This window comes from Triplophysa dalaica, chromosome 2 (genome assembly GCF_015846415.1).
Source record: "Triplophysa dalaica isolate WHDGS20190420 chromosome 2, ASM1584641v1, whole genome shotgun sequence".
NCBI classification, from domain to species: domain Eukaryota; kingdom Metazoa; phylum Chordata; class Actinopteri; order Cypriniformes; family Nemacheilidae; genus Triplophysa; species Triplophysa dalaica.
The window spans coordinates 24,231,662-24,254,689 of record NC_079543.1 but is presented as its reverse complement, the minus strand read 5'-3'; the positions used below and the strand labels follow the sequence as shown (position 1 = coordinate 24,254,689).

General features: G+C 37.3%; 2 protein-coding genes across 2 annotated transcripts; both read left to right on the top strand.

Annotated features, from left to right (window-relative positions):
* The first annotated feature begins 368 nt into the window (after nt 1–368).
* On the top strand, nt 369–6,295 carry atp1b1b (ATPase Na+/K+ transporting subunit beta 1b). The gene is made up of 6 exons (XM_056737585.1): nt 369–600; nt 2,478–2,606; nt 3,522–3,677; nt 3,933–4,117; nt 4,714–4,797; nt 4,888–6,295. Exons 1-6 carry the CDS (start codon nt 507–509, stop codon nt 5,143–5,145), a joined length of 906 nt encoding a protein of 301 aa, XP_056593563.1. The 5' UTR covers nt 369–506; the 3' UTR covers nt 5,146–6,295.
* Nucleotides 6,296–16,300: 10,005 nt separating this feature from the next.
* On the top strand, nt 16,301–21,206 carry LOC130410280 (cyclic nucleotide-gated channel cone photoreceptor subunit alpha). The gene is made up of 7 exons (XM_056734874.1): nt 16,301–16,315; nt 16,396–16,554; nt 18,207–18,275; nt 18,364–18,510; nt 18,912–19,013; nt 19,257–19,363; nt 19,816–21,206. Exons 1-7 carry the CDS (start codon nt 16,308–16,310, stop codon nt 21,204–21,206), a joined length of 1,983 nt encoding a protein of 660 aa, XP_056590852.1. The 5' UTR covers nt 16,301–16,307.
* Nucleotides 21,207–23,028: the final 1,822 nt, after the last annotated feature.

The following is a 23,028-nucleotide window of genomic DNA, read 5'->3' as shown; positions in this document are numbered from 1 at the left end:
TTGCCTAATTGACCTAATTGTTCATTTTGAATACTTAATCTGAATGCAGGCACAAATCTAAATATAACTCCATGAAAAGGTTGCGTTTTCCCCATGGGCATCTTGGAAACGTTTCCGATCAACCGCTTTCTCGACGCGCATCTGCCTCTTACGTCATGCGTTTTTGCATCATTCCTATCAACCTGCCTTATACGTCTCTTTACGCAATCCTATTGTAAAGTGTTTCCCACCCCGATTTAGTGTGCTGCACGACTTTGATACGTGTTCAGAGGTTCTGCGTCTGATTCGTTGGTCTGGTCACGGAGGAGAGAAGCGGGCGGTAGTGGGCGGGACACGCGCGCACCGCTGGATATATTACGCGGGGCACCTTGGCGAGAGCCGGGTACGGCTCAATGTTACGGTGGGCTTAGTGCTCCGGGAAGGGGTGTTGTGTTTCAGAGGAGGCAAGAAAGGAGACACGAGGGAATCTACAGCTTAAGGGGACAAACTAAACGACACGATCAATCATGCCTGCTCAAAACAAAGACGAGGGTGGATGGAAGAAGTTTATATGGAATTCGGAGACGAAGGAATTTCTTGGGCGCACCGGCAGTAGTTGGTGTAAGTATTTCGATGTCAAATCGTCCTGGTCGCTCTTTATGGTCGAATTCAGCACGTCGGACAGCTCTGTGATGGCTGTCATCGCTGATAAACCGCTGGTATGGCTTGTATGACATGCGCCGATAGTCTGCCAGACTGGTCACGATGCACCTGTATGATTTGACTTTGCAGCAAACGTCTCGCGGACTTTTGTCTACATCAGTGAATAACAAGATATGGACTCAACGCACGATTTGCACGATTTATTGATGCATTTTAAAAGCCTAATAGTTTATTTCAATTTATGAGCGTATTTGTATCCCACCTGTTTCGTGCGGAGACGCCTCGGGCTTTTCGCGCTTACCTTGGGTTGCTTGTATTTTGCGTTTTCTTTCCCGATTTAAGGAAATATATCTAATCCGTAACGAATACTGTGCACGAATTCGGTTCAGACGAAAAAATACAAAAGGTCAAGAAAGGACGGAGTCAGATTATTGATCGGTTCGACCGGTTCGTTTTTGCTAATACAAATAAACAAAAAACACATTTTGCCGTGAAGGAAAAGCAAATTCCGAAAAGATGTATAAACGCATGCAGCCTATAAGCTTAAATTGTTCACATAATGGGATTGTTTTATCAGCGTCCTCGCCATTAAATCAATACGCATGACATTTAATTAACATACTTGTCATTATTCATGTGATACACATACAAAGGGTTAAAAATGCATCATTGTTCAAGGTTGACTCAAGGTGAAGGCCTGTCTTTTGGGTCTGTGTTATATCACTCTTCATCTGAGGTTTCAATATATTGACGTAATGCATTGGTTGACTGGAAGCAACAGTTACTAATTGATTGCAATGTATGTGATGGCAGCTACCACTTTAGGTCATACATGATCTTCAAAGGGTGCATAGGTATATAAGATGATATTTTTGTAGGCTATAATACAAATATATCTACAGTAATTTGTTATTGATGACTTGGTAAATAACAGAGCCATTCGTTTATCTTTTAATGGGAAGGTACAATCGTCTGAGACCAAAACCTGTAACATAAAATACACGCATGAGCGCATATTTGCTAAGCGTGAGAAGTTTGTGGGGAAGGGTGGCCATCATGACAAATCTGCACCAGGAAAGCAATGCATCACCTTATAGACAAGGAACGTCTCATATAAAGATGGAAATTGATCCTAGATACATCTGACAGTCATTACATCATCCAACAAGCAACTTTTCTTTTGGGATGACATCAAAGAGCTTTTGTACCGGTGACCTTATGACATTGGTTAATGCACCACTGGAAAACACAATCCTTATGCCTTTGTCTATAACCATGAATTGGTAATTGAAATTACATTTTCGTTAAACAGAATGGTAACAATTTAAGAGTCAATTTGAATTTTACAAGTTTACAATTTGAGTCTAATTTTGTTGTGGATGATTTAGAGCATCAGCGAATTGTTTGGGGTAAAAGTGGGAAGACTGGTTTAACTGGTCTGGATTAAATGACCTTACTGGCCTTACTGCACAGCGATGCCCCTACACAATGTTGATGGTTAAAACATTGAGATTACTCATTGTAACTCATCATGCTGGCTCCTCCATGCCTTCTGTGGACGCACCAAGGACATTCGTATTGCCGGGATAGTGTCACATTTGGCTGTTTTTTGTAAAATGAAGTTGAATTCAATATTTTAATTATAAATACAGTTTGTTTATTGACAAATAATGTCTGGTTCCAGTTTGAATTTTCTTTATTAAAAGCATTTTTATTTTATAAATGACATGCACTTGTCACCAAAATGACTGCTATTAGAAATTCCACCCTTCAGGCTAGTGAAATATTTGTTATACTATTTATTTTTATTTTCAATACCATTTCTCTCTCCACAGCAAAAATCCTACTGTTCTATCTCGTCTTTTATGGCTTCCTGGCTGGGATCTTCATCGGCACCATCCAGGTTCTCCTTCTAACCCTGAGCGACTTGAAACCCACCTGGCAGGACAGGGTAGCTCCTCCAGGTAACAGCGCTCCTTTCAATGCTAACATTTATTTTCTGCATATATGTGTAAACCTAAGTGGTAAATTCATATAAAAGCAGAGTTTGAACCCCAAGTGGTGGACAGTGGAACTGCTGAAACATTTCACAATCTTACTTCGGTGAAAACAGGGCAGTTTAGGACAAGGAGAAACAGGCTTGTAATAGCAAAAGATACTTTTCCTTGCTAGACTAAACAAAGCTTTTTTTGGAAGGACCTAAATGCTTTGAAGCGTACGATTTCAGCAGTCGCTTGGTCTACCCTCTAACAATCCCATCATGTTGCTTATGATTTTTTTTAACTCAAAATAATTGCATGGCGATTTTAAGCCTCAGTTTTCTGGAAATGCTTGCATGTTCTTTTTGAAAAGCTATCATTTGATTTTATTTCAAACACATGAACAGTTAGCAAACAGATCTTCGATTGTCAACGGGGAGGGTCTAATTCTTGTATGCTTACAGGAAACTCATTTTCATTTTTTTAGCTTTCCACAGATAATGAGCTCAAACGATTAAATAACAATTATAAAGTGCATTAACCAAGAAAAGAAACAATGTATTTCTATGTTGATTCTGTACAAAATCCATGTTTCCTTTTTTACACTGCTTAACTTAATCTTGCAAAGATTATAGATCTAGAATTACCTTTTGTTTTTGAAAGCACACGGCCTTATTAATATTTATGCAATGACACATGCCATTGTTAATGTCGCCTTAAAGCCCACAGTTAATGCTCATCGGTCCAAAAATGCATTAGTTGACTTCTTGACATCTCTCCTAAATATTTTTGAATGGAGACAATGTACCACCGAAGTGACTTAGGTTTCAAATTAAATGAGGTTCAAAACAAAAATATCTAAATTTCATGTATTTAGCATTACGGTTTACCTGTGCACAGGACTCAGTCACCAGCCACGCTCGGAGAAGTCAGAGATGATGTTCTACCCAGACCGCATCGAAACGTACCTGGAATACACCAAATCCATAAGAGAATTTCTTTCCCAGTATGACGCGGAGAAACAGGATGATGGAATGCAGTTTGAAGACTGTGGAGGTACAAAATTGAATGACTTCGTAATGAATGTGGATGCTCCCACTTATTAAATTATAATGTTTTATCGATATACCGTTACAGTTTAAATTTGTATAGAGTGTAGGCTTTTTTCTATCAGCAAACAAGACAACTAAAGGAAAATGTGTATATATTTCGACTATGATCTCATCTTCATTTGTACCCAAGCACCCAGTTGTGCTTTCATGCAATTCTATAATACCATGTCTAATGTTTGATTTAACTATATTTTGACAGATCAACCTCAGGAATTCAAGAACAGAGGTGAATTAGAGAGTGACATTGGTGTGAGGAAAGCCTGTCGTTTCTCGAGAGCTTGGCTTGGGCCCTGCTCTGGTCTAGAGGACCGTCATTTTGGATTTGCTACTGGGAAGCCCTGCTTGATTGTTAAGCTCAACAGGATTGTGAACTTCAGACCCAGGGTTCGTTTCATTACATATTTTGAAATATTTTTATATGTAATTGCGGCGAAATTAGTAGTTATAGATTTTCAGTTGCAGTAGCTTGTAGCTTGTCAGATCTTTTCTCAACACTAAGATTATATTAGTTAACATTAGTTATTGCATTAGGAATCATGAAATAATGAACAATACTTCTGGCTTATTCGTATGAATTTGTATGTCGTGAATCATACAAAAACGTACCATTACTAGAAAAAGCCCCGCCCCTAACCGTGGTAACCATGATGTCACTGGTACGAAAGCAAATCATACTAAAATGTACGATTGAAATCGTAGGAACTCTTACGAATTAGCCAAAATTAACCACATTGTAAAATATTTTACGTTTTTTGCTGTGAGATTGTGTTGGAATCCAGCATTAGGTCAAAAAGTGACGAACTCAGCCGTTGTGTTAAATTAAATTAATCTATATCTGATCCAACACTAGAGTGAAAATTACCCAGCAGTTTTTAGAGCATACTATTCTTGTTCTCTATAAAGCTGCACATTTTGAAAAGCGCTATGTAAATAAAACTAAATGAATTGACTTTTAAACTAAACAAATATTTTGTCTTTAGCCACCGACTTCCAATGAAACCATTCCAGAAGAGGCTAAACACAAAGTCCAGCCAAATGTGATTCCGATGTACTGCACAAACAAGGTGAGCATCAGTCGCCCAAGATATTTTTGTACATTCCAAACGGAATAAGATTCCCACTAACTGACTCCGTGTTCTCCAAAACCTCTGTAGAAAGAAGAGGATGCAGGTAAGCTCGGCGAGGTGAAGTACTATGGCATCGGAGAAGGCTTCCCGCTTCAGTATTACCCCTACTACGGAAAGAAACTGCACGGCCATTATCTGCAGCCACTGGTGGCCATCCAGTTCGTCAACTTAACCATGAATGAGGATATCCGTGTCGAGTGCAAAGTGTTCGGGGAAAACATTTACTACAACGACAAGGATCGCTACCAAGGACGATTCGATGTTAAATTCTCCATCAAGTCATGACCTCAGAACTAGAGTACCTCCGCTCTCTCCCTATTTAAAGGCAAACTAAGGCCCCATTTCTGACCTGAGATACGAAGGCAACAGAGATACGTGTCTCACCGGTCTTCCGCAGCGTTTAACGGGGGGATTTGTTTTTTGAATGTACAAGTGTCTCATGTCAGAAAGTGGCCTCATTCTAGTTTAGGAGAGATTTAAAAAAAAAAAAGAGAATAATAATGATAAAAAAGTATATTTAAAAACGCTAGTCAAAGACATACCATCTTATACACGTGGGACCTAACATTGTCTGTACTCTTTACTTAGCTTTTTCCGCTGCCAGTCTAAAGGCTAGAACGTAAACACCTGGAAGATTAGCCATAGCGTAGAATATTTATTCTGCTACCGAACGAGAACTGTTCCAGATTAAAGGGGCATGTTGTTTTGCTGTAAATTCCTCTACCGATGTAGCCAGCCCTGTTTTGTCCCTCTTGTATTGTATTGCTGCCTTGTGTGATTTCCCTATATTTAGAAAGAGCACGGTAGTTGCATATGTAGGTTGTCTCACGCCATGCCAATGTGTGATTTTGCTTCATTGTCGAACGTGCCTACATATACTCTATGTATAGTTACTTAATGGAAACACACTCGACTCTTATCATTGCCTTTCGGGGATATCGATGTTCTCTCTTTGCATCTTTTACGTGTATTTGGTGGGTAATTCACTCCATTTTTTCTCCAGAATCACTTCAATGTAGGGAAGATTGAACTTCTATTTGATTCCTGTTCTCACTGAATGTAGATCGTCATTCGCGCTTTAGCTTTTATTTTTACGACTTTGTGTTCTTCTTTCTTTTTATTCTAGTCCTTGTATCGAAGACATGACGTGGTGAAATGTTCTGCAGTTGAATGATTTTATGTGGTGACGTTCAGCGTTCTGTTCTCGCACATGTTCCCTTTCTTCAGAAAATCGTCATGAATGTTAATAATGCCAAAGCCATTAAGATTATTCTAGTTTCTGTCAGAAGTAATGCAATACCCCGTTCTGTCGGGATACTCTGTAGGTGTGCGCAGTCAGTGTGAACCATCAGAAATGTCAAATTTCACGAGTCCCACAAACACATGTTGAAACTCAACTGGAAAAGACTAACCAAAATAAAACTGAGACTCTCAAGTTGGACTGTTTCTCTCTTCTTTTTGTATTGAAAATGCCATGTTTTATGATATTAGCAAAAGTAGACAGATCTAGAGACCTGACTTGGGAAAGTAAGCAACTATCTAGGGAGCACCTAGTATAGATCTCTACCGCAACAAGTAAGCAATGCTCTAGAAATCCCATGACAGCCATATGTTGAAGTAATGCAATTATATAATACTCAGAATACATTAGCAGCACTATAGCAACCACTCACTTTAAAATGTTGAGAATTTTTACTTGAAAAGTTACACAAACAAGATTAAACCAGCAGAAAGTGCAGTTAGCATAACACGTGTAACACTCTAGTCTTTTAAGATTAAAAAGAAAGTACAGCGTATTTCCTACACACCATGGAAAATATTTGAGTTTAAAGCTAGGAAGGTAGTTTCATAGCGTCTAGCAATAGCACGCTAGTTTTAAAATCATCAAAGGAGTATGATCCGTCCTCCTGTCAGGACCCTGCAAAGCCACGCCTCCTCATGTCAATTACCTTATGCCTCATTCACCAGTGAACATAACATTACAAAATTCATGACATTACAATATCAATAACAATGTAAACAACTTATTTATAGTTATTGCTAGTACTTTTAGCAGTTATGTAAACAGTTTGTTGTTTATGCAAGCTACATGACAGAGGACACAAATATGTTGACAGGCAGGACATTTTATCATTGCATTCGGATCAACTGGACTAATATTTTATAAACATGAGACTTCTTTCACAAATTTTTTTTTTGAAAACCATGATATGCAGTTCAAAGTGACATTGTAAAGTAAGAGGGAAGAAAATTCAAATCAGTCGTTTCCCTAAAAAACACTTTACCAAATGGGGTCCTGGCAGACACATTTTCTTTTTGGTTGGGATTACACCTGCACCTACCATAGAAAATGGATATCATCGAGTGATCTTTGATGATGATTAACTAATGTGAGCCTTGATGAATAAAAAATGTGCTTTTGCACCCAAGAGGAGCCGCATGCACCGGCAGAGCCACCTGATCTCTTCAGACGTGTACTGTCAACATCTCAAAGAGAGAGAGAGCAGAATATCTCCTCTAGAATCTGTGTGAGAACATAGTAATAAAAGACTGAACATAACATTTCAAGTGTGAACAGACTTCACTTACATTAAATTAAGTGAATTTTTTATGTAATTTCAATTAGTAAATCAGATCCCTGAAAGAAGGGCATTTTACAATCTTACCAAGACAGACACAGTTGATTCATGTACTGTGTTAACTATTTAAGTAACAATCCAGGATGCCAGACATAACACTGTTCAATAATTAATTAATTTATTTGATAATATAAAAAGTTAAACATAACTAAATTTAGCTGCATTTATTGACAACTATACGAGCTATACCTATTTAAAACATATTCAAATTATAGAAATGTGAATTATTTTGTGAAATTTATGGCATATCTCAATGCCCTCAAGTTTTTCTGAAACGTGTTCTTTTTTAAGGATTTATACACACATATCTCTTGCTTTTGTGGAAGGAATTACTAGATATTTTAAATGAATCAAAAATAAGATTTACAAAACATTAAAAGTAAATAAGGTCTACAAAACATGAAAAGTAGTTATTTTCGAACCCAAAGTCAATTTACCCCTTGACTTTATCCAGCAGTCATTTTTTCCTCATTATTAAAAGTTTACACATAAAAAATCAAAGCCATTATTATCTTTGGTGTTTTTTTTACAATATTAGCATACCATAACCATTGGCTGTGTTCAAAAAAATAAATTCCAAATAAAATATTCCATGTAAGAATCATCTGGTCATTAGTGAAAAATAAGCCGCTGATCCGAGACCTGATCCTATTTCCCCCCGCTGGGGTGTACTTTGCACTGATGGCGGTCTTATTGATCATTATCTCTTTCATCCATTTCCCCTCCTTTGATCTTCCAGCAGGAAACCAACAATTTTAAACTCAAGATGTCTTCAACGCATTACGAACGCGTTATAATATTACAATGTGAGCTTATCTACAGCAATATGCTTTAGTTGTACTATACTGAAAGTGCTTTTGTTGCATAGTTTCCAAAGACTATGGAATCATTCTTATGGAGTCATTCTGATGGTATCATAACAATTGAATAATGACAAGGAATACGAGGAGGTACAGAGATGCAGTGGTCATCTTTGTTCTGCACTCTATTGTGCTGTATGTAGGTGGAATATGATATTAGGCTTTAGTAAGCACTTCCCGTGTGTGTGTGGATTAGGAGCAGTGGGGGCGAACACAATCAGCAAGCAATGCTACATTTATATTCTGCCCGGTGCCAAAGGATTATATCTTCTTCAATTGAAATGTGACCTGTTTTGACATAGACATCTGGATGCTTTTATAGCTCTCCATGGGTTACAAAAAAATTCCGCTGTTAAGTAAATACTTTATTGGACTGTTGAAGATCAAAAAAGTAAGTAGGAGAGGAGGTCTGTTCACCTGAACAACAGCATTTACAGTCAATATGAAATGTACAGCTGGTGCAAACCATGCTGACCATGCACCTGCGCTATTTATAAAATCCCATTTTTTCTGGGAAAGTCTAGTGCTTACATCATGAATATAATCTATCTTGGGTTACAACAGAACTGGAACTGTTACCTTCAAATGTCCTCTGCTTCCTCACGCTCAGGAAAGATCTTGTGTTTTTCCCTTACATACGCACACAGATTTCTTCTTCTATCAGGGTGAGGACTTTCCGTTTCCACTGACATTTTTAAAAAAATAATCTGTAAATATAGGGCACAATATACTGTATTTATATTTTCAGTATTAATTTTTACAGTTTTTCACCTTTATTTTACATTTTGCATTTTGCAACATTTAGCATTAATGGAATGGTCTGTAAAATAAAGGACATGTCCTAGTAATTTTCTTCCAATGCTTATTTTGCCTTATAAAAGCACTGTTACTGTTTTTGTGCCGCAGTGCATGCAAATGATCATCTATAGTCTGCATGGACTCATTGTAAAGCGGACATATAGCACAGGTTTGGAGCCCTGAACGAAGCTGTTGTCACGCTCTGCTTCATCGGTCAAATAACACCATGCTGCAAAGTCAGAGCAATGTCAAAGGGCCCTAAAATAGCAGCGCTGCTCATACGAGCGGCGTCAAAGTAACATTAAGGATGTTTATTAATAACAACAACAGCAGCTGACTCTGGTAAATGAAAAATGTCAATACAGCTTGACATTTACATTAGCATGAGAGTGGGCAGCGCCGAACATTACTGAGACGCTCTGATATTTCACAGTCGTGGTCACGACTCGTGTTGAAACTAAAAGCCTGGCAGATAATGGGGATGCGTTGTGATTGGTTAACGGAGGATGGGCCTTTTTACCTCGTGTGGTTTAAAAGTAAACTGAGGAACAGAAATTCAGTCCTATGGGAGATGCATGATAAATACTTTATTTTTTATGCAGACTTGAACAGTGAACCAGATTTATCCTGTTATCTTCTTAAACAAAAAACTTGACGCCATAAATAGGACACTACAGTACAATGGGAACAAAGTCACAAATGACATCTCTTTAAAGGAGCAACTTGGAGATTTTAGGGGCATATAGGGTGAGGTTGCAAATTGCAAGCAACGGTTCACTCCACCCCTCCCTTTCGAAGCACTACGGTGGCTGACACAGAACTACACTTACCTAAAGGAATATTAAGAACACCTGTTCAATTTCTCATTAATGCAATTATGGTGGTGGTGTAATGGTGTGGGGGATGTTTTCTTGGCACACTTTAGGCCTCTTAGTGCCAATTGGGCATCGTTTAAATGCCACGGCCTACCTGAGCATTGTTTCTGACCATGTCCATCCCTTTATGACCACCATGTATCCGTCCTCTGATGGTTACTTCCAGCAGGATAATGCACCATGTCACAAAGCCCGAATCATTTCAAATTGGTTTCTTGAACATAACAATGAGTTCACTGTACTAAAATGACCCCCACAGTCACCAGATCTCAACCCAATAGAGCATCTTTGGGATGTGGTGGAAAGGGAGCTTCCTGCATCCCACAAATCTCCATCAACTACAAGATGCAATCCTATCAATATGGGCCAACATTTCTAAAAATGCTTTCAGAACCTTGTTGAATCAATGCCACGTAGAATTAAGGCAGTTCTGAAGGCGAAAGGGGGTCAAACACAGTATTAGTATGGTGTTCTTAATAATCCTTTAGGTGAGTGCTAAATGTTGTGGCGTTTTCACTTCTTTGCTGAATTCCATGCAAGGGGACCCGCAGTGTATGTACTGTAGATATAATAGCTTATTCTAAGGTAGTAAAAACATAACGCTTCATAATGTATGGTCTTTATACACCTCTGGAGACGAAGCTAAGTATTTTATATTGCATTTCTGTAAATAGATTCACAAAGAAACTTCACACTGGACCTTTAATATAGTTTATCCAACCCAACAGTGAGATTACACAGAGAGCAAATGGAGTCTCATATTGTGATCACAATTGCATAAAAAGAGAGATATCAATATGAAATCTAGCATTTCACATCAAATTTCTCCAAAGCCAAATTGAGCTGTGCCATTCACTTTAATGACATTGACTGTTTGTCAACAATGATCCTATTTGTCCCTATTTATTCTCCTAAAGAAATCGATTCTGTTTGTCTCTTGTGGATTTAATATCTGACTGTTTGTGCCCTAAAGCTGCTGCTTCTCCTCAAGAACAATACAAACTTTACATACAGGTCAGAGTGGATATTGTCCAGCAGGGGGCATTCATGCTATATTTGTGATCATCCTACTTTTGTTGGGGTTTTGTACTCTTAAAAGAGATCCAACAAAAGGTTGTTTTAAGCAATGCCATACCATAATTGGTTCCCTATAAGAGCCACATAGCAAAGGTTACAAAAGGGTGTCCAGCCAAAAATGGTTCTTCTATGACATCATAAGGCCACTTTTGTCAATGTGAGCTTTGGTCAAGTTTAAACTACTGCAGCCGAACAACAGCTGTACCCATTCACTTTTTTTGTATGGATACAAAACCAATTCAAGTCAATATCACTTTAGCAAAGCTTAAATTATTTGAGAAAGCAACAAAATAATACATTTTGAGTTAATAATAAATTGAAAGAATAAATGCATACTGCCTCCACTAGACACTTTACTGAACAATAATGAATAAAGTATATAATTCAGAAATAGTGTTTTTAAATGAGCCTACTGCAGTTTTGCATGCTTAAAGAGACACAGTCATCTTTTATTCCTCCTCATGTCCTTAGTACTTTCTTCTGTAGAACACAAAATAATATATTTTGAAAAATGTCTCAGTGGTTTTGTGTCCGTATGATGGAAGTCAAGAGCGTGGAATGATATTCGGTTACCAAAATTCTTAAAATGTGTGCAAAAATCATACAGATTTGGACTGAGGGCGAGTGAATGATGAATTGTTGTCCTCTTAGTGTAAACTAATCCTTTTAACACAGCTTCATTGCTGCAAACTGCAATTGAATCATATAAATCTGATTTAACTATTCTTGATAGAGTCAGTGCAGCTATAGCCTATCAGGAGACATTCAGTAATTATAACGGAGTGAAGTGAGGTAAAGAGTCAGGGGAGATAAACAATTATATCACACACTGGTACAGCAATTAGAGGCAGACTATCAACAGCACCTGTAAACAACAGTATATCTCCAGAGATGAAGTTAAAATGCTTGACTGCTTTGTGTACGAGACCTTAGTACACAATTAAACAGTTTGAAGGAAATAATAGGCTACAGCACAAAGCTACAGCACAAAGCTAAATGTCCTTGTTGTTTTATGATGACACTGGCAGCCTACTTAATAATTCTAAAACAAATGGTTTTGTTACTGCTTTGAAACGTTTTCAATTTCACCAGGCAGTTATTTAGTGAAAAATTACTATGTGCAGTCTGACGACTGTGGTGAAAACTAATGCGGCGCTAATTATTGGATTAGCTGCATTTAGCAATTAGCATTGATCGAGGCATTCATTTCAGAACAAGTGTCTTTCCATAACGTACTTTTTATTCAATCCAATTGTGCAAATGTTCCCTAGTTCTCTTCTCATATTCAATTCGTTTGACTTAATTACGATAACAGACTGATTAGATCAGAGCTCTGCAGCACTGAAGTCTGGACATCAGAAGACACACGTTTTTACCACTGGGACCAAGAAAGAGCATTAGCGGGTAAACCCAGATTAAGACTTCTGTTTAAGAGCCTGCCTACACCAAGAAGATCGAAGGGATTGGTTGGGACTTGATCTTTCTGTGGCAAGGCAGCAGTGTGTGATGTTTTCTGTAGTAATGCTTAGAGGTTTACCCCACACTCCATTTGGGGTGGAGTAGGCTAATGTAGAAAGCTTGTGTTATGGAAATGTTCAAATTAGCATTCATTGGATTATGTTAACAGTAATGCCGTTGGAAGTATACAGCAGTTTATTAAACGCCTATTTGCATTTTCCTTTTATTTACGCTATCCAGCGCTCGAATTGAAGGGGGACTGGGGGGGGTCCGGGACCCCCTATAAAGCATTAGGGAGACCCCTTAAGAAGTAAAAAATGGACTTTGGGGGTCCCTCAGATATTTGTATTTGAGTAAAAATTATACTGGCAAATGTGATTAAATCCATGCAATGGGTGTGGTAAATTTTGTGAAGTAGCCAAATTATTTACAATAATTTATATTCAGTTTGTTTATGGGCTAGTTTTCATGTCTCTTTAATTTTGAAACGCCCCCCCCCACGTCTATAGACCGCTTAGCGCAGGACAGTGAAAGAAGCCTGTTCTTCTATGTTTTAAATATAGTAGTATATGGCTATGCATAATCAAATTTATTGTATATATATTATGTATATTATATTTCATTTCTATCAATATATTCTCAAAAAAAACTACACACTGGACCTTTAATATAGTTTATCCAACCCAACAACGAGATTACACAGAGAGCAAATGGAGTATCATATTGTGATCACAATTGCATAAAATGAGAGATATCAATATAAATTTCAACAAAACCAAATTGAGCTATGCCATTCACTTTCTTGACATTGATTGTTTGTCAACAATGATCTTATTTGTGCCTATTTATTCTCCTAAAGAAATTGATTATGTGTGTGTCTTGTGGATTTAATCTCTGATTGTTTGTATATAGTTATGCATAATCAAATATATTGTGTATTTTGTATCATTTGTATATTGCGAGACTAGCCCCCACCAAAAAAATGTCTTATGAGAGGGACCCCCCATAAGCCTTTTTAAACCATCTATGAAAGAGCAAGCAAATCTTTGCCATATACAAGTGACCCCACTACAAGTCTATTAACTGAAGCTGTGCTTGAATCATAAGCTGGGCTCAAACCATTTAACACATGCAACTAACTGGTTTACAGTAGCTGTGTGTACACAGTACAGTACGAACAGCGACCACTTGGAACTGAAATCAAATAAATATGCAAAAGACACCATGTTGATCATTTCATAAAAACAAAGAATAAACTATCTGAATAAACAGAGACAAGATCGTACTGTAAAATAGTAATTCATTATAACTAAATCAAATGAGTGTCCTTTAGTTACAAATTATGTTAGGAAAATAATCTTGTATATTTTAACAACGTATCCGCACCGGACGCGGCGTAGCGCGATGCCACACGACAAAAGACAATAATGAAAAAATGTGTTCACACTGGATGCGCTTTCACCGGTCGCGTCCGGTGTACACACGGGGTTAGTTGTTAACTGGCAAGACTCCAAAGCCTTTTTCCTAATTTTAGCATGCTCTCAGTGACAGTCTGTTACTATAGGACAGTCAGGTGGAGTGGGGAGGGGAGGGATACTAGTTTGATGAGTCTTGCGCTCGCAGTCAAACACTGAAGTTTATCTCGAGCAGGCAGGGAAAGATGCGCTCTATCATAACACACTCAAATACTTTATGGTGTTGGTTTGACAGGAAACAGCTTCCGAGTTTCTTGCATTTAAGAGATAAAATAATGTAATCAGCTCTGACGCTGAAGGATTTCGCACCTGCGGCGCTGATGTAAAGAGGACAGATTTGGAGATTTACCTGCACCGGTAAGTTTCACGAGATGCTTGACTCTAGGTACACAAAATTATACGAATAAATGTTCTTAACCATTCATCTTCAGCACCAATATTCTTCTTTTATTTGTGTGTTTAAATATAATTTATTTACTTCTTTCATTTCCGGCCAGCATGTTTAGTTATGTTTTATTTTACATTTACGCATTTGGGAACTGTATTAAATGATCCGTCAAAAGCTTTGATGTGTGAATCCGATTCGAGGTTAAAACCTTAAAGCATTGCATAAGTCAACCTTAGATGTAAACAAGACGAATTTAAAATATTATAAATGAATACAAAATTCACAAATAATAAAATGGTTCTTGAAAAAATTGTCACAATTGCTGTTTTGAAACATTTGCACGCGTATCCGCATCTGAAAGTAAACGACTTGGAGGAGATGCCCCTGTGTAAGCATCTTCATGATCCAGCATGCAAAACAATGCAAAGTCTTTAAATCGTAAATTGAAAGTTTAAGTAGAACGTCTATTAGTTACAATAAGAAAATTTTGCAAGATTTACTGTTGTCCTCACCTGATTTATGCGCAATCTCTTCCAGGCCTTGCAGGTGTTTTGTTTCACTGAGTTGCACTGAGAGGTTATATGGCACAAGATTAAATCACCTAATGCACCCGCCTCGCCTTATGCAATTCTTTATTGAAACTTGAAAATAATTTTTTGACTTACTTTTGTCATTTGTTTGGGAAGGCTATGGCCTAGCCCTAGATATTGCTTTTATACATTTTTTTTAATAAAATTGCAAAGTAAATTCATTGTGATAATCTGCAATAGTCATCATAAAGTTATTCGAAAATATATAATTGTAAAGTAATGAATCGGTTTCACCTTATTTAATGTAACATTAAACACTCACGTTTAATATCTAAATAGCTAAAAAGGTAATGGTTGACAAAAGAGGGCAAAATGGAAATTTCATAGCCTATAGCCTGACCTGTCTAGTAACATTGATTTTATTTCAGAATTTTAATTCAATGATTTGAGTCGGTACAAACAAAAAATGATTAAAACTGAAAGACTCATATTTTAAAAGCAAACTAAATATTAATATGTACATTCAAAAACTAATGTTCTGCTTGTTTGCTGTCCAAATGTACTCAGTTCAGAAAGGTGCATCATATTTTCGGTTAACAGTTATGATAACCTGTCTAATTATTTGTGTAGAGGTGTATATTTGTAAAATGTCCCAAAAATAGGTGTCATATAAGAATAGCAACAGACATTACGAATAAGTATGCAACTGCTTTTGTCTTAAAACAGCTTATCTTGCTGGAGGACACTTCTGATCTCCCTCACGCTGTGTATTTATAGAGGATCTGTCTGGTAAGGATCTGACAGTCTTTTATATCTATTCTTAAAACAGAACGATTTGTTTGTGTTCTTTCGGAGACAAAAATTGCAACCTTGCTCTAGTGTAGAAACACATCACTTTATTTTAAAAAAGTCTTAATGTTTTTTGTTTGCTTTTGACAATATTTCCTACTTGGGGTAAGTGATATAAAGTAATTAAGTTGTAAAGAAATATACTGTATAACATAATTCATGTCCATAAAACCAGCTTTGGATGTAAAGTATTTTTTGTTTAATCATGCATAAATGTACATTGTGGTTGTCTTGTTTGAAGTCTCCAGATGAGATTTAATGTGGTGAACGGCACACTGCAGAACGGAAAATGCCTAAAATCTGCACTGAACAGTCATACCTGTCACAAAGATCTGCCTTTACTCCTGAGCCAGATGTTGAATGGATCGAGAGAGGAGAAAGGTAAACCGAGATCATCACAGATAATGCCCATAATCTTTAGGCAGTTATTGTAAACTGTTATGTTTACTCACATATTCATCTTTTTTCTATTAAAGTGATCAGCGAGGCTATGGACTGATGGGCAGGTGATACTATTTTATATTTATTTTTAATTTATTCTGTTAGATATTGGCTCTTATTTTAAAAGGCCATTCTACCTTTTTAGGATATCCCAGTTCATTCTGAAGTTTGGCAGAACGTCCACAGAATGTCAAGTGCCTGAACGCAGCGCTGTGGTTAGGATAACGGCGAGGCCTGAAGACATTGGAGAAGAGGAGGAGGCATGGTGGTGCGACATAGGACTGGACCAACTGCGTTACAGGAAGTAAGGGAAAATGCAACCAGAATCTGCAAATCTTCGGATGTTGATCAAACTTCAAACCTTTGTAATACATTGCATCAATAACTTTAATATCTTTTCAAACCACTTCTCGTATCTGAGATTGGGCTCTGAAATAGGGCTCTGATTTTCCTTCTCTTCTGATCAACTGTGTCTTTATATTTTATGTCTTTCTGTCTTGCGGTCCTTGATCAAGCCACTTGTTTTCATATGATTTTCACACTTCAACGTGTTTGACAGCAAAATTCAAGGAACAACATTAAAGGAATCTTGTGGGTACCTGTCAGAAAATAGGTGAAAAGGCAAACCAAGGGGCAAAAATAATACATTCCTGCTAGCATATCATGGGTTAAATCTCAAAGCAAAAATAATGATTTAAAAATGAGTATCCATTCTAAAATATATCTATAGTAAGTTTTCGAGAAAACCATCTTCCAAATGCATAAGTGTAGATCTCTTTTACACTCAAAGGGATAGTTCACCCAAAAATGCATGACAATTCATCATCTTTCATTGTTTATCCACCTGTATGTCATTCAGAACCTATGACTTTCTTTTTATTTGCAAACCACAAAAGAAAATATTTTTTAGATTGTAAATAACCAAACAACAGCAGTCCCCATAGACCTCAATGTATAGACACATACTGCAGACACATTCCTCAAAATATCTTCTTTTGTGTTCCACGTAAAAAAGAATCATGTGGGTTAAGTAATGATGGCAGATTTTTTTTGGGGGGGGAACTATCCCCACAATTGTTTAAAGAGATGTGGAGAGCAAACAGAGGTCTCTTGCGTTTCAGTTTCTTGGAAAAAAGTTTCCAGTAATTACAAAGTCAGTAAAGACAGAATCGACTCCAAATATACTCTCCTGGTGCTACACATAGCCCTACTAATAATAGATGGACAGCGAAGCTGCAGTCAGGTCTGATGCGGTGAGATTAAGTGTCTTTTTAAGCCATGAAGATGGACCTAGAGCACTGTAGTGGTTGTAACATTGTAATCATCTGTTGTCTGTCTTCTTACGGTCACACAGTCATGAGATGTAAAGGGGTAATATGACACAGCTAAAACAAATATTATTGTTTGTTTTAGATGTAAAACAATGTGTATACACGATTTAAGGTTCAAAACAGCTATAATTTCCAGTGGTTACATGTGGCGTTAGAGGATGGTCTGGGTGAGCATTCGCTTTTAGACAGAATGCATGTTTTGTTCCTACACTTTAGTTTTTGCAATTTTACGTTTCCAGTACATGCATAGGCAATTTATTATACACCAAAGACACAGAAAAACACGTTTTCGTGCCATATGACCCATTTACACCACAACTCTCACCAGTGATACACCGGTAATGTAGTAAAGCCATGAAATCGAGCAATAATCTATAACCTAATTAATGTCCTCGAATATTCATCACAAAAACATACAAATTATCCACAAAGTAATACAGTATATCTGGATAAATGTAGGTGGTATTGTAATATGTTTTTGTTCCATTAATATACTGTAGAATTTAATTAATATAAGTTTATCAGCATTTTATACATATTTAAAACAGTTTGGTATTTTAAAGGTTAGTATTTCAATTCAAATCAAATTACAAGAATAATATTAATGATACTTTTCTGTTCACAGCTTCAACAACAATGCTGGTCATTGGCCACTTGCAACACTCAATAGGAACAACTGCAACAATACAGACGAGTATGTGTGCAAGTTACATGCGCTCATTAAAGAATATCTAGAGTTATTATAAAACGTCTATACTGATCTAATATCTATTGTAACACAGCAAAAAGGATGACAGGGAGATAAAGAAAGGCGATAAGAAAGAAGTGCCGAAAAAGGACGAGAAGAAAGATGAACCAAAAAAAGACGAGAAGAAAGATGAGAAGAAGGATGACAAGAAAGATGATAAAAATAAGGAAGAGGAGAAACCGTGAGTAATTCTGCACAGTTAAATTCCAGTATTTCTTTTAAAAGATACTCCTGTTTATAAATAAATGTAACCGCGATGAATTGCATCCAGAATAAAAGTTTGTGTTTACATAACATATCTCTGTGTACTGTGCATATTAATTTTACAAACACAGAACATACATGTATATATGTTTAAGAAATATACAGTATTTATTTATATTTACCAGCATTTGAAATTATATATAAACATTTATTATATATTTTTATTTTAATGAAATATATACATGCGTTAATAAACACAAAATTAAAATGCACAGTATAATGTAAACACAAGCTTTTCTGGATGCTTTTCATCGCGATTAATCGTTTGACAGCCCTAAAATAAACATATTTTTGTAATGTATGTGCATTTTCTTTTAGAAAAGAAGTGTGGATAATGGATCCTGCCACGGATTTATACTATCACTGGTTGACCATTGTAGCAGTACCTGCGTTTTACAACCTAATGATGCTTGTTACTAGGTAATTCCACATATTAATTGTGATGGTTTTCAGAAATATTCTAACAAAATATAATTACTTACATAATAATTACATAATAATATAATGTAACAATATTCTACATGCAAATCTTTCACTCATATTAAATGTTTATTCAGTGCTACATGGGAGCCATTCTCTTTATCTTGTTTTTATGAATTCATGTATATTCATGTGGCTATGAGCTCAATATTTACACAACGTTTTGGTGCTTTTGCAACATAGATCCTGTTTTAATGAGCTGCAGAATGACTTCACCATCTTATGGATTGTGCTGGACTATAGCTCAGATCTCATCTACTACCTTGATACATTTGTCAGATCAAGGACAGGTAAAAATCTTTTTGGGATCAGTAACTCGCGTTTATCTATAACATGAACAGTGACAGTTCAACCAAAAATGAAATTTGGTCATTATTTACTCACACACTCGTCAATTCAAACCTCTATGACTTTCTTTCTTCTGCGAACACAAAAGAAGATATTTTGCAGAATGTTGGCAACCGAACAACATCGGGACCCGTTTACTTCTATTGTATTGGCGGTAGATGGGTAGCGCCGTTGATCGGTCACCAAGAATTTTCACAAAATCTTCTTTGGTGTTTTGCGGAGTCATACAGGTTTGAAATGACAGGTGGCGAGTAAATAAAGACAGAATTGGAAATTATAAAATTTTTGGATGAACTATCCCTTTGTTATCAGTTACAAACATGTAATATCATTTATAACCTGTATATTTGCTAAATAGGACATAAATTGAATATACTGTAAATTGTCTTCCCAGGATTCCTGGAGCAAGGATTACTTGTACAAGATTCTAAGAAGCTGTGGGAACATTACAAAAAGTCACCGCAATTCAGGTTCGATATGATATCCATGGTACCGACAGACTTATTAATGCTCAAAGTGGGCTACAACAATCCCGAAGTGAGATTCAATCGACTTTTCAAGATGGCTCGTCTCTTCGAGTACTTCGACCGCACCGAAACCAGAACCAACTTTCCCAACATCTTCCGGATCAGCAACCTTGTCCTCTATATCCTCATCATCATCCACTGGAACGGCTGCATCTTCTTCGCCATCTCAAAAACCATCGGCTTCGGAACAGACAGTTGGGTGTACCCCAACATCAGTGACCCGGACTTCGGCCGTCTTTCCAGAAAGTACATCTACTGTCTGTATTGGTCCACCCTCACCCTCACGACCATCGGAGAGACGCCGCCTCCGGTCCGAGATGTTGAGTACTTATTTGTCGTTGCTGATTTTCTCATCGGCGTGCTCATTTTCGCCACCATCGTCGGTAACGTCGGCGCCATGATTTCTAACATGAACGCCTCCCGTGCTGAATTCCAGGCGAAGATCGACTCCATCAAGCAGTACATGCAGTTCCGTAAGGTCACCAAAGATCTGGAGGCCCGTGTTGTGAAGTGGTTCGACTACCTTTGGACGGAGCAAAAGACCTGCGATGAAAAGGAGGTCCTTAAGAACCTCCCAGACAAGCTGAAAGCAGAGATCGCCATCAACGTCCATCTTGAAACCCTCAGGAAGGTGCGCATCTTTCAGGATTGTGAGGCGGGTCTTCTCGTTGAGCTTGTCCTTAAGCTCCAGCCTCAGGTCTTCAGTCCCGGAGACTACATCTGCAAAAAGGGCGACATTGGACGGGAGATGTATATTATCAAAGAAGGCCAGCTAGCCGTGGTGGCCGACGATGGCGTCACGCAATTCGTGGTCCTCAGCGACGGCGCTTACTTCGGTGAGATCAGCATCCTGGGCATCAAAGGCAGCAAAGCGGGAAACCGCAGAACTGCTAACATACGTAGCGTGGGATATTCTGACCTGTTCGCGCTCTCAAAAGACGACCTGATGGAGGCGCTGACCGAGTACCCGGAGGCCAAAAAGGCTTTGGAAGAGAAAGGCAGGGCTATTCTGCTGAAAGATAATCTCATCGACGAGGAGGCGGCCAACGCCGGTGCCGACCCAAAAGACCTGGAGGAAAAAGTGAGCACGCTGGAGACAAATTTAGAGGTGATGCAGATCAAATTTGCTCGTCTTATGGTAGATTGGACATCCAACCAAAACAAGATCAAACAGCGGATCGCCAACATGGAGGCCAGAGTGAAGACTCTTAGAGATGAGGATTCGTCAGAGGTCGTTGAGGATAAGAAGGACAAATAGTTCGGTGGAGACATTGATTTATTAACAGGACTTCTCACGATGACCACAGCATACCTTTACTTATATTTTGGAATCCATTTTATCTTTGAGAAACTGCCTATCCGAGAAGTGCACGTTTAGCAACACGGACTATTTATAGATCAGAGATTTGTTGGTTCATGAGACTAAAGCTAATTTGTGATGGCAGGTAAGCACGATACAGTCTCACTAATGCATGGCCTTGAGAGGCGATCTGGAACATAAATGCACGAGAAAAGCTGTCTTCTGTTCTGGATGCTGCAGAATGAAGTATTGCAGTGTCTGTCAGGTAGAATAACCAAGAAAATTTTGGAAAATGGATATTATTAGGGGACAATTGTGCAGCCATAGTCTCTGTGAGATGTCCTGCTGCAGGTTTTTAAGCATAACTGGTTAAAATGTCCCTTGGTTTTTGCATTTTTCAATAATTGACTTGAAAGAAGCTTACTTGATTTAAAATATAGAGGATATATAATATTTTTCTCTTTCATATTGTTTAAGTTTAATTGTTTTCAATATTCCTCTGAGCCTTTTGGTGTTTAATACGAACATTTGGCTTTTACGAAGCAAAAATAAACACACAAGCACATTCAAAGAATTCCTAAATATGGTTGTTGTTTGCATTTTATCAAATACATTTGATACAAAATAAAATAATCAGATTTTTTATCTTGCATTGAATGTATAATTCTTTTCCCTATGAGAAAATGATCCAAATTAGTTCTTGTTATGGTACACGGCCAAAAACATTGAAGTACTATGCTACAATTAGAAATTACAATTTAGAAAATTATAGTCCCATCGTATGATTGTTACAAAAATCTATGCAAAACTAGCCATGATAAAAGTTATAGCTCTGGTTTGTTCCTTTACTAGAAAATGATATATTTGCTGTAACCTTGCTAACAATATATAACAGAACATAACTATAAATGGATGAAGAAGATCCACGTCAATAATTTAGAAATATAATTTTTGCTATAACCTCTAGAGCGTAACACACATACATACAGATTTATCATACTGTGCAGTCGTTCTGTGCCTGATCCTGTTCAGACTTGCCCTTAATGTGCCACGACATCTGTTGGTTGTCTATGGGGAAAGGTGGTCCAGCAATTATTTAACAGTATAGAGAAGGACAGGGACCAGCAATGCAAACGTTGCAGTTTCAAACCCAAAGAGGATTGCACAAAGTCACTGAAGAACGGCTCTACTTTTTATGACTGCATATTTCAAAACACGTTTTCTTGCTTTATATCTGAGATTTTTGCTATTATGTTTAATAGCTTTAAAGTGATAGTTTATCCAAAAATTAAATCATCATTTACTCACCCTCATGTGATTTTTTTTATACCTGTAAAAAGTGTTCTGATGAACACAGAGAAAGATATTTGGAAGAATTTTAGAAATTTTCATTTCCAGGACATCATTGACTACCATAGGAAGTATTAAATGCTAGTCAAAGGTGCCCGAGAACTCCTTGTATTTATAAATTCTACAAAATATCTCACTTTTGTGTTCAACAAAACAAAAATGACCATATTGTTTTACTACTATGGTAGTGGAGAATGTCCCAGAAGGCCTGAACTGAAAATTGCTAACAGTCTTCCAAATATCTTTGTGTTCATCAGAACAAATAAATGTATACAGATTTGAAACTAACCGAGGGCGAGTAAATGCTGACAGATTTTTCAATTTTGGATGAACTATTGTAGAATATTTTATACCCAAAAAGAATCCCGCATACATTATGTTTAAACTTAAAAATCTGAACAAAAGTCTTGTAGTGTATTCCTTCCATTAG

Excerpts from the sequence above, each read along its gene's own strand:
- LOC130410280 (XM_056734874.1), top strand. Across the intron at positions 18,276-18,363 it reads AACTGCAACAATACAGACGA|CAAAAAGGATGACAGGGAGA; the intron begins GTATGTGTGCAA and ends ATTGTAACACAG. Across the intron at positions 19,014-19,256 it reads CTAATGATGCTTGTTACTAG|ATCCTGTTTTAATGAGCTGC; the intron begins GTAATTCCACAT and ends TTTGCAACATAG.
- atp1b1b (XM_056737585.1), top strand. The coding sequence starts at position 507 with ATGCCTGCTCAAAACAAAGACGAGGGTGGATGGAAGAAGTTTATATGG. Across the intron at positions 2,607-3,521 it reads GGACAGGGTAGCTCCTCCAG|GACTCAGTCACCAGCCACGC; the intron begins GTAACAGCGCTC and ends ACCTGTGCACAG. Across the intron at positions 3,678-3,932 it reads GCAGTTTGAAGACTGTGGAG|ATCAACCTCAGGAATTCAAG; the intron begins GTACAAAATTGA and ends ATATTTTGACAG.